The 12,699-nt window shown below is 48.2% G+C and overlaps 1 protein-coding gene across 9 annotated transcripts in view; it reads left to right on the forward strand.

Moving 5' to 3' along the window:
• caskin1 (CASK interacting protein 1) overlaps positions 1 to 12,699 on the forward strand; it is a 137,197-nt gene that overhangs the window by 103,489 nt on the left and 21,009 nt on the right. For 5 of the 9 annotated variants that reach the window (XM_090194513.1, XM_090194511.1, XM_090194512.1 and 2 more), the window contains 5 exons: positions 616 to 697; positions 1,270 to 1,379; positions 7,305 to 7,415; positions 10,156 to 10,257; positions 11,485 to 11,623. In XM_090194513.1, the coding sequence (XP_090050639.1) occupies positions 616 to 697; positions 1,270 to 1,379; positions 7,305 to 7,415; positions 10,156 to 10,257; positions 11,485 to 11,623 (544 nt within the window). The remainder of the gene's footprint in view (positions 1 to 615; positions 698 to 1,269; positions 1,380 to 7,304; positions 7,416 to 10,155; positions 10,258 to 11,484; positions 11,624 to 12,699) is intronic. The other 4 variants (XM_090194515.1, XM_090194514.1, XM_090194519.1 and 1 more) reach the window with 1 other exon arrangement.

Raw genomic sequence — 12,699 nt, forward strand, 5'->3', positions numbered from 1 at the left:
TGTAACTAAACTAAAGACTGTGTCTCTGTGTGTTGTAACTAAACTAAAGGCTGTGTCTCTCTGTGTGTTGTAACTAAACTAAAGGATGTGTCTCTGTGTGTTGTAACTAAACTAAAGGCTGTGTCTCTGTGTGTTGTAACTAAACTAAAGGCTGTGTCTCTCTGTGTGTTGTAGCTAAACTAAAGGCTGTGTCTCTCTGTGTGTTGTAACTAAACTAAAGACTGTGTCTCTGTGTGTTGTAGCTAAACTAAAGGCTGTGTCTCTGTGTGTTGTAACTAAACTAAAGGCTGTCTCTCTGTGTGTTGTAACTAAACTAAAGGCTATGTTTCTCTGTGTGTTGTAGCTAAACTAAAGGCTATGTTTCTCTGTGTGTTGTAGCTAAACTAAAGGCTGTGTCTCTCTGTGTGTTGTAACTAAACTAAAGACTGTGTCTCTGTGTGTTGTAACTAAACTAAAGACCGTGTCTCTCTGTGTGTTGTAGCTAAACTAAAGGCTGTGTCTCTGTGTGTTGTAACTAAACTAAAGACTGTGTCTCTGTGTGTTGTAACTAAACTAAAGACCGTGTCTCTCTGTGTGTTGTAGCTAAACTAAAGGCTGTGTTGTTTCTCCCTGTAGCTCCTGGCTACAGTGCTGTCTCAGTCTGCCAAAGCCAAAGAGCACCTGCTGGAGCAGTCCAAGTCTGTAGAGCTATCTACAGGTAGGTGTGTGTGTGTGTGTGTGTGTGTGTGTGTGTGTGTGTGTGTGTGTGTGTGTGTGTGTGTGTGTGTGTGTGTGTGTGTGTGTGTGTGTGTGTGTGTGTGTGTGTGTGTGTGTGTTGCAATCTACAGGTACACATCACTCCAGTGAGAGAGGGAGAGAGAGAGAGAGGGATGAGATAGAGAGGGATAGAGAGAGAGAGAGAGAGAGAGAGAGAGAGAGAGAGAGACAGAGAGATAGAGAGAGAGAGGGGGTGAGGGAGATAAAGAGAGCATCATCTGTGTCCTTTATAACGATTGAAGCAATCGCACACACACACACACACACACACACACAGTGGGATCTGGATCTTGGCGGCTCTGTCATCCAGATGGCCAGTAGTTAGTAGAGGAGGCCTGTGATTGGCTGATGACACCAGTTACTGAGGAGGAGGTGAAACCTGATTGGTTATTCACACGGTGAATGAGGGGGATTGGTTTTATAGAAAGAAATGGTGGGACAGGATTGGTTGGGTCAAATAATGAAAATATGAGTGGTTGAGCTCGACCCAACGACAGTGTGTGTTACCTCCAGGCTCCGCCTCTGCCTCTAGACAGTCGAGCCAATCAGGATGCCCGCTCCATGAAGCTCCACCCTATGACGCCACGGCAACCTGGAAGGGGGAGGGGCAAGGCGAGGGGAAGGTAAGACAGACAGTCTTCCTCTCAGAGTCATCACTCACACACTTCCTGCTTCACTGCATCCCTCTCCTCATCGAAACCAGTGTCCCTCTTCCCCTTCAGCACAATCTCTCACACACTCTTCACCAACGACAGAAACACACACACACACACAACCGTAGACACACACACACAGAAGCACGGACACACACACACCCAGAACCACGGACACACAGACACTCACAGAACCACGGACAGACAGACACACGAGAACACGGACAGACAGACACACGAGAACACGGACAGACAGACACACGAGAACACGGACAGACAGACACACGAGAACACGGACAGACAGACACACGAGAACACGGACAGACAGACAGTCTCGAACACGACACACACCAAGGATGTCCAAACACTTACTCTCTCAGCTGGCCTCGTCCTTACTGCGAGCATTCGGTTGCAGCCACGACACGGTGAGTGTGTGTGTGTGTGTGTGTGTGTGTGTGTGTGTGTGTGTGTGTGTGTGTGTGTGTGTGTGTGTGTGTGTGTGTGGGCTCCGGTCTGTCTGTTCTGTTACTCCTCTGAGAGAGATTCTGTTCTGTCTTCTCTCCTTTCAGTTTCTCCTCCTCCATCTCTGTGTTCCTCCTCCTCCATCCCTGTGTTCCTCCTCCTCCATCTCTGTGTTCCTCCTCCTCCATCCCTGTGTTCCTCCTCCATCTCTGTGTTCCTCCTCCATCCCTGTGTTCCTCCTCCTCCATCTCTGTGTTCCTCCTCCTCCATCTCTGTGTTCCTCCTCCTCCATCTCTGTGTTCCTCCTCCATCCCTGTGTTCCTCCTCCTCCTCCATCTCTGTGTTCCTCCTCCTCCATCTCTGTGTTCCTCCTCCTCCATCTCTGTGTTCCTCCTCCTCCATCCCTGTGTTCCTCCTCCTCCATCCCTGTGTTCCTCCTCCTCCATCTCTGTGTTCCTCCTCCTCCATCTCTGTGTTCCTCCTCCTCCATCTCTGTGTTCCTCCTCCTCCATCTCTGTGTTCCTCCTCCTCCATCCCTGTGTTCCTCCTCTTCCATCCCTGTGTTCCTCCTCCTCCATCCCTGTGTTCCTCCTCCTCCATCCCTGTGTTCCTCCTCCTCCATCTCTGTGTTCCTCCTCCTCCATCTCTGTGTTCCTCCTTCATCCCTGTGTTCCTCCTCCTCCATCTCTGTGTTCCTCCTCCTCCATCTCTGTGTTCCTCCTCCTCCATCTCTGTGTTCCTCCTCCTCCATCTCTGTGTTCCTCCTCCTCCATCCCTGTGTTCCTCCTCCTCCATCTCTGTGTTCCTCCTCCATCCCTGTGTTCCTCCTCCTCCATCTCTGTGTTCCTCCTCCTCCATCTCTGTGTTCCTCCTCCTCCATCTCTGTGTTCCTCCTCCTCCATCCCTGTGTTCCTCCTCCTCCATCCCTGTGTTCCTCCTCCTCCATCCCTGTGTTCCTCCTCCATCTCTGTGTTCCTCCTCCTCCATCCCTGTGTTCCTCCTCCTCCATCCCTGTGTTGTTCCTCCTCCATCTCTGTGTTCCTCCTCCTCCATCTCTGTGTTCCTCCTCCATCTCTGTGTTCCTCCTCCATCTCTGTGTTCCTCCTCCTCCATCCCTGTGTTCCTCCTCCTCCATCACTGTGTTCCTCCTCCTCCATCTCTGTGTTCCTCCTCCTCCATCTCTGTGTTCCGCCTCCTCCATCTCTGTGTTCCTCCTCCTCCATCTCTGTGTTCCTCCTCCTCCATCTCTGTGTTCCTCCTCCTCCATCTCTGTGTTCCTCCTCCTCCATCCCTGTGTTCCTCCTCCTCCATCTCTGTGTTCCTCCTCCTCCATCTCTGTGTTCCTCCTCCTCCATCTCTGTGTTCCTCCTCCTCCATCTCTGTGTTCCTCCTCCTCCATCTTTGTGTTCCTCCTCCAACCCTGTTTTCCTTGTTTGCTGCCCAGGGACGTGGTTTTGTGTTCTCTAAACCTCTCTAATATGAGCCTGTACTATATATTTATGTATTCTATACCATACTGGAGATATACTATACTATATATATACACACAATACCATATTGGATATACTATACTATATATACATTTACTATATTTTATATACACTAAAATATACTGGATATATACTATACTGGAGATATCCTATACTGGAGATATACTATGCAATATATACACTATACTATATTGGATATATACTATACTCTATATACATTTACAATACTGGATATATACTATACTGTATATGCATTTACTATACTGTATATACACTATAATATACTGTATATATACTATACTGGAGATATACTATGCAATATATACACTATACTATATTGGATATATACTATACTGGAGATATACTATACAATATATACACTATACTATATTGGATATATACTATACTGGAGATATACTATGCAATATATACACTATACTATATTGGATATATACTATACTCTATATACATTTACAATACTGGATATATACTATACTCTATATACATTTACTATACTGGATATACACTATAATATACTGTATATATACTATACTGGAGATATACTATACTATATTGGATATATACTATACTCTATATACATTTACTATACTGGATATATACTATACTGTATATACATTTACTATACTGTATATACACTATAATATACTGGATATATACTATCCTGGACATATAATATACTATATATATACACACTATACTATATTGGATATATAGTATACTCTATATACATTTACTATACTGGATATGTACTATACTATATATATACACTATACTGTATATACACTATAATATACTGTATATATGCTATACTATACTGTATATACACTGTACTATATATATATATATATATATATATATATATATATATATACGGTACTATTATGGATATATATTATACTACACTGTATATATACTGTACTGGATATATACTATACTGGATATATACTATGCTATACTGTATATACACAATACTATACTGTATATATACTATACTGAAAATACGGTACTATACTGTATATATATTATACTACGCTGTATATATACTATACTGGATATATACTGTAATATACGGTATATACACTATACTATACTGTATATATACTACACTGATATATATATATTATACTTTACTGTATATATGCTAAACTGTATATATACTACACTATACTGTATATATAATATACTGATCTATATATTATACTATACTGTATATATACTACACTATACTGTAGCCTGAGCCATCTTGATCTTCGTTACCCTAGCTTAGCACTGTGTGTGTGTGTGTGTGTGTGTGTGTGTGTGTGTGTGTGTGTGTGTGTGTGTGTGTGTGTGTGTGTGTGTGTGTGTGTGTGTGTGTGTTGGCAGGACTCTCTACCAGTAAGATGGAAGTGTGTGTGTATGAGATAGCTTGATCAGATCACAGCCATGTGATGGACATGTTTTTCCCCAGCAGGGTGTGTAGGTTCACATGGCTATCTGTTAGTTCCAGATCCTCCCTCCTCCTCCTCCCCTCCTCCTCCTCCTCCTCTCCCCCTCCGTGTGACCCGTGGTCCAATCCTGAGCAGAGTGGGTGGGAAGAAAGGCGGGGATAAGGGAGAAAGAGGTGCTGGTGGACTGGGCATGGCTGAGTTCTCCTGGCCTCTCTGCTGCCCCTCAGTGGACAGAGCATGATACTGCAGTTGCTTGTGATAGAGGAAGTCTCTGGAGCAGACTTCACCACATCAGAATCCTCAGAGTGGGTTGTCTACAATCTCTGGATGTGATTGGCCAGGTCCACCCTTCCATCTTCTCCAATAGCTCACCCAGACAGAGCCTGTCTTCTCCTTCCTCCATCTTCCCCAATAGCTCACCCAGACAGAGCCTGTCTTCTCCTTCCTCCATCTTCTCCAATAGCTCACCCAGACAGAGCCAGTCTTCTCCCTCCTTCATCTTCTCCAATACCTCACCCAGATATAGCCTGTCTTCTCCCTCATCTTCTCCAATAGCTCACCCAGATATAGCCTGTCTTCTGCCTCCCTCATCTTCTCCAATAGCTCACACCCAGACAGAGCCAGTCTTCTCCCTCCTCCATCTTCTCCAATAGCTCACCCAGACAGAGCCTGTCTTCTCCCTGCTCAATCTTCTCCAATAGCTCACCCAGACAAAGCCAGTCTTCTCCCTCCTCCATCTTCTCCAATAGCTCACCCAGACAGAGCCAGTCTTCTCCCTCCTCCATCTTTTCCAATAGCTCACCCAGACAGAGCCTGTCTTCTCCCTCCCTCATCTTCTCCAATAGCTCACCCAGACAGAGCCAGTCTTCTCCCTCCCTCATCTTCTCCAATAGCTCACCCAGACAGAGCCAGTCTTCTCCCTCCTCCACCTTCTCAAATAGCTCACCCAGACAGAGCCTGTCTTCTCCCTCCTCCATCTTCTCAAATAGCTCACCCAGACAGAGCCTGTCTTCTCCCTCCTCCATCTTCTCGAATAGCTCACCCAGACAGAGCCAGTCTTCTCCCTCCTCCATCTTCTCCAATAGCTCACCCAGACAGAGCCTGTCTTCTCCATCCCTCATCTTCTCCAATAGCTCACCCAGACAGAGCCAGTCTTCTCCCTCCTCCATCTTCTCCAATAGCTCACCCAGACAGAGCCTGTCTTCTCCCTCCCTCATCTTCTCCAATAGCTCGAAGAGAGAGCCTGTCTTCTCCTTCCTCCATCTTCTCCAATAGCTCACCCAGACAGAGCCAGTCTTCTCCCCCCTCCATCTTATCCAATAGCTCACCCAGACAGAGCCTGTCTTCTCCCTCCCTCATCTTCTCCAATAGCTCGAAGAGAGAGCCTGTCTTCTCCCTCCCCCATCTTCTCCAATAGCTCACCCAGAAAGAGCCAGTCTTCTCCCTCCTCCATCTTCTCCAATAGCTCACCCAGACAGAGCCTGTCTTCTCCCTCCCTCATCTTCTCCAATAGCTCACCCAGACAGAGCCTGTCTTCTCCCTCCTCCATCTTCTCCAATAGCTCACCCAGACAGAGCCAGTCCTCTCCCTCCTCCATCTTATCCAATAGCTCACCCAGACAGAGCCTGTCTTCTCCCTCCCTCATCTTCTCCAATAGCTCGAAGAGAGAGCCTGTCTTCTCCCTCCCCCATCTTCTCCAATAGCTCACCCAGAAAGAGCCAGTCTTCTCCCTCCTCCATCTTATCCAATAGCTCACCCAGACAGAGCCTGTCTTCTCCCTCCCTCATCTTCTCCAATAGCTCGAAGAGAGAGCCTGTCTTCTCCCTCCCCCATCTTCTCCAATAGCTCACCCAGAAAGAGCCAGTCTTCTCCCTCCTCCATCTTCTCCAATAGCTCACCCAGACAGAGCCTGTCTTCTCCCTCCCTCATCTTCTCCAATAGCTCACCCAGACAGAGCCAGTCTTCTCCCTCCTTCTTCTTATCCAATAGCTCACCCAGACAGAGCCTGTCTTCTCCCTCCTCCATCTTCTCCAATAGCTCGAAAAGAGAGCCTGTCTTCTCCCTCCTCCATCTTCCCCAATAGCTCAGCCAGACAGAGCCAGTCTTCTCCCTCTTTCCCTCCTCTAGTAGCTCCTAGCCGTTAGCCTTTAGCCACCTACCTAGTCCTCCTCTCCTCTCTTGTTATTCTTAGCTAGTCTTTAGCCTTCAGCTGTTAGAGATGTTTAGCCCAGAGCCCATAGCTTTTAGCCACCTGTCTTCTCCTCTTCTGTCTCCTCTACTAGTGATTAGCCTTTAGCCATTAGTGGTTAGCCTTTAGCAATTAGTGGTTAGCTATTAGCAGTTAGCCTTTAGCCATTAGCCGTTAGTGGTTAGCCATTAGCCGTTAGTGGTTAGCTATTAGCGGTTAGCCTTTAGCCGTTAGCGGTTAGCCATTAGCCGTTAGCCCAGGGCCAGCCGTAGTGACAGAACTCCACCTGTCTTCTCTCTCCTAGAGCTCTGAGGCTGTTATCCAATGGCTGAGTGACTTTCAGCTGCAGGTCTACGCTCCAAACTTCATCAGCGCCGGGTATGACATAGCCACCATTAGCAGAATGACCCCAGAGGTAAGGAACCCCTGACCTCTGACCCCTATCCTTTAACCTGAAAGTTAAAGTCACGCTCTACACCCCGTCACCTCACTACTCACTCACTGATCATAAAGCAGTTGCCTTAGCAACCCCCCCCCCCACCCTCCTACCAGTAATACTGAAGACAGTTCAGATGCATACAATCCCCCCCCCCCCCCCCCCAGTCACTGAGCATGCCCAGGACCTCATCTGTGATTGGCCAGGACAGGGCTGCCTGCAGATGGACACAAAGCTCCTCCTATGACAAAGTCCTGTGTGTTCTGTGTGTGTGTGCGTGTGTGTGTGTGTGTGTGTGTGTGTGTGTGTGTGTGTGTGTGTGTGTGTGTGTGTGTGCGTGTGTGTGTGTGTGTGTGTGTGTGTGTGTGTGTTCTGTGTGTGTGTGTGTCTCCCGCTGTGTGTGTACCTCAGACTAGTGATTCAATTACACCCCTAGATGAGAACAAATCAATCAATATAGAATATTAGTAGATAATGAGGTCTCTAACTGCCAACTATCTGGCCATTAGCCAGATTGAAAAATAGTAGTAGTAGCCAAGTAGAAAAATAAATCATAGAGTCTATCTACACACTGACTGGACTCTACCCACACTGACTGGACTCTACCTACACTGACTGGACTCTACCCACACACTGACTGGACTCTACCCACACTCTGACTGGACTCTACCCACACTGACTGGACTCTACCTACACTGACTGGACTCTACCCACACACTGACTGGACTCTACCCACACTCTGACTGGACTCTACCCACACTCTGACTGGACTCTACCCACACACTGACTGGACTCTACCCACACTCTGACTGGACTCTACCCGCACACTGACTGGACTCTACCCGCACACTGACTGGACACTACCCACACACTGACTGGACTCTACCCACACACTGACTGGACTCTACCCACACACTGACTGGACTCTACCTACACTGACTGGACTCTACCCACACACTGACTGGACTCTACCCACACACTGACTGGACTCTACCCACACACTGACTGGACTCTACCCACACACTGACTCTACCCACACTCTGACTGGACTCTACCCACACTCTGACTGGACTCTACCCACACACTGACTGGACTCTACCCACACACTGACTGGACTCTACCCACACTCTGACTGGACTCTACCCACACTCTGACTGGACTCTACCCACACTCTGACTGGACTCTACCCACACTCTGACTGGACTCTACCCACACACTGACTGGGGTCTACCCACACTCTGACTGGACTCTACCCACACTCTGACTGGACTCTACCCACACTCTGACTGGACTCTACCCACACTCTGACTGGACTCTACCCACACTCTGACTGGACTCTACCCACACTCTGACTGGACTCTACCCACACACTGACTGGGGTCTACCCACACTCTGACTGGACTCTACCCACACTCTGACTGGACTCTACCCACACTCTGACTGGACTCTACCCACACTCTGACTGGACTCTACCCACACACTGACTGGACTCTACCCACACACTGACTGGACTCTACCCACACACTGACTGGACTCTACCCACACTCTGACTGGACTCTACCCACACTCTGACTGGACTCTACCCACACACTGACTGGACTCTACCCACACACTGACTGGACTCTAACCACACACTGACTGGACTCTACCCACACTCTGACTGGGGTCTACCCACACTCTGACTGGACTCTACCCACACACTGACTGGCAACAAAAGAGTTATCAAATTAAGATCCTACATCTGTATATTGGGATAATTAGAGTATAGTGGAGTGGAGTTGGGAGGAGCCAGGTTTTGGGTGGGGACAAACAGTGGGTGGGCGGAGCCAGACAGTTGATGGGTGGAGCCAGATTGTTGAGACATACAGTGGGTGGGTGGAGTCAGACTGTGGATAGTTGGGGCTAGGTGATAGGTGGGTGGAGCCAGACAGTGTGGTGGGTGTGGCCAGACTGTAGATAGGTGGGAGCCATGCTGTGGGTGTGGCCAGACTGTAGATAGGTGGAGCCATGCTGTGGGTGGAGCCATGCTGTGGGTGGAGCTGGGGTCTAGTGATACAACGCTTCTTTCTCACTGCCAACATCCTCTCTCTCCTCTTCACCTTCATTTCCCTTTGGGGACATTTACCTTCCTGTCCTGTGGTACAGCTTGTCACCTGGACACTGTGTGTGTCTGTGGTGTCTGTGGTGTCTGCGTTTTCTGTGGTGTCTGTTGTGTCTGGTGTCTATGGTGCCGGTGGTGTCTGGTATCTGTGGTGCCGGTGATGTCTGGTGTCTGTGGTGTCTGGTGTCTGGTGTCTGTGGTGCCGGTGGTGTCTGTGTTTTCTGAGGTGTCTGGTGCCTGTGGTGTCAGGTGTCTGTGATGTCTGGTGTCTGTGGTGTCTGGTGTCTGTGGTGTCTGTAGTGTCTGTGGTGTCTGGAGTCTGGTGTCTCTGTGGTAATGAAGTGTGTGTATCTGTGGAGAGTTTGGAAGCGTCTCACCTATTTTTCCTTGGTGTTGTGTGTGTGTGTGGTACGTGTGTGTGTGTGTGTGTGTGGTACGTGTGTGTGTGTGTGTGTGTGTGTGTGTGTGTGTGTGTGTGTGTGTGTGTGTGGTACGTGTGTGTGTGTGTGTGTGTGTGTGTGTGTGTGTGTGTGTGTGTGTGTGTGTGTGTGTGTGTGTGTGTGTGTGTGTGTGTGTGTGTGTGTGTGTGTCTGTGTGTCTGTGTGTGTGTCTGTGTAGGATCTCACGGCCATCGGAGTGACCAAACCAGGCCACAGAAAGAAGATGACATCAGAGATCAACAAACTCAGCATCACTGAGTGGCTCCCTGACCAGAAACCTGTTAGTAACTGACCTGAGACCTGTTAGTAACTGACCTGAAACCTGTTAGTAACTGACCAGAAACCTGTTAGTAACTGACCTGAGACCTGTTAGTAACTGACCTGAGACCTGTTAGTTACTGACCTGAAACCTGTTAGTTACTGACCTGAGACCTGTTAGTAACTGACCTCAGACCTGTTAGTAACTGACCTGAGACCTGTTAGTAACTGACCTGAAACCTGTTAGTAACTGACCTGAGACCATGTCAGTAACTGACCTGAGACCTGTTAGTTACTGACCTGAGACCTGTTAGTAACTGACCTCAGACCTGTTAGTAACTGACCTGAGACCTGTTAGTAACTGACCTGAAACCTGTTAGTAACTGACCTGAGACCATGTCAGTAACTGACCTGAGACCTGTTAGTTACTGACCTGAGACCTGTTAGTAACTGACCTCAGACCTGTTAGTAACTGACCTCAGACCTGTTAGTAACTGACCTCAGACCAGTTAGTAACTGACCTGAAACCTGTTAGTAACTGACAGACCTGTTAGTAACTGACCTGAGACCTGTTAGTAACTGACCTCAGACCTGTTAGTAACTGACCTCAGACCTGTTAGTAACTGACCTCAGACCTGTTAGTAACTGACCTGAAACCTGTTAGTAACTGACCTCAGACCTGTTAGTAACTGACCTGAGACCATGTCAGTAACTTTCCTGAGACCTGTTAGTAACTGACCTGAAACCTGTTAGTAGACCTGAAACCTGTTAGTAACTGACCTGAAACCTGTTAGTAACTGACCTCAGACCTGTTAGTAACTGACCAGAGACCTGTTAGTTACTGACCAGAAACCTGTTAGTAACTGACCTGAGACCTGTTAGTAACTGACCCGAAACCTGTTAGTTACTGACCTCAGACCTGTTAGTTACTGACCTGAGACCTGTTAGTAACTGACCTGAGACCTGTTAGTTACTGACCTCAGACCTGTTAGTTACTGACCTGAGACCTGTTAGTTACTGACCTGAGACCTTGTTGTTGTTGTTGTTGTAACTAGGTGGTAGAGTGGTAGTCGGCGATATGGCTGAGCCTGTACTAACTATTGTGTGTGTGTGTGTGTGTTTAGGCCAGCCTGGCAGAGTGGTTGTCAGCGATAGGGTTGAGCCTGTACTAACTATTGTGTGTGTGTGTGTGTGTGTGTGTGTGTGTGTGTGTGTGTGTGTGTGTGTGGGTGTGTGTGTGTGTGTTTAGGCCAGCCTGGCAGAGTGGTTGTCAGCGATAGGGCTGAGTCAGTACCAGCAGGTTCTGGTGCAGAACGGATACGAAAACATTGACTTCATCACAGACATCACCTGGGAGGACCTGCAGGAGATAGGCATCATGAAGCTGGGTAGGACGTACACACACACACACACACACACACACACACACACACACACACACACACAGTTTAAAGACAGAAGCAAGGCAACTGAATGTATCCTGCCGTCCAATCACATCTTTGAACGTAGATGTTAAAATGACCACCTGTCGTCTGAACTCCCCGTTCACTTGAAAACAGAATTGATTAAATATCAAAAGGTGAATGCATGTAGCCACACACTGACTGGACTCTACCCACACACTGACTGGACTCTACCTACACTGACTGGACTCTACCCACACACTGACTGGACTCTACCCACACTGACTGGACTCTACCCGCACACTGACTGGACTCTACCCACACACTGACTGGACTCTACCTACACTGACTGGACTCTACCCACACACTGACTGGACTCTACCTACACTGACTGGACTCTACCCACACACTGACTGGACTCTACCCACACACTGACTGGACTCTACCCACACTGACTGGACTCTACCCACACACTGACTGGACTCTACCCACACACTGACTGGACTCTACCTACACTGACTGGACTCTACCTACACTGACTGGACTCTACCCACACACTGACTGGACTCTACCTACACTGACTGGACTCTACCCACACTGACTGGACTCTACCCACACTGACTGGACTCTACCTACACTGACTGGACTCTACCCACACACTGACTGGACTCTACCTACACACTGACTGGACTCTACCCACACACTGACTGGACTCTACCCACACACTGACTGGACTCTACCCACACACTGACTGGACTCTACCCACACACTGACTGGACTCTACCCACACACTGACTGGACTCTACCCACACACTGACTGGACTCTACCCACACACTGACTGGACTCTACCCACACTGACTGGACTCTACCTACACTGACTGGACTCTACCTACACTGACTGGACTCTACCCACACACTGACTGGACTCTACCCACACACTGACTGGACTCTACCCACACACTGACTGGACTCTACCTACACTGACTGGACTCTACCCACACACTGACTGGACTCTACCTACACTGACTGGACTCTACCTACACTGACTGGACTCTACCCA

Source organism: Oncorhynchus mykiss, chromosome 13 (genome assembly GCF_057628025.1).
Source record: "Oncorhynchus mykiss isolate SJ-2025 chromosome 13, ASM5762802v1, whole genome shotgun sequence".
NCBI classification, from domain to species: domain Eukaryota; kingdom Metazoa; phylum Chordata; class Actinopteri; order Salmoniformes; family Salmonidae; genus Oncorhynchus; species Oncorhynchus mykiss.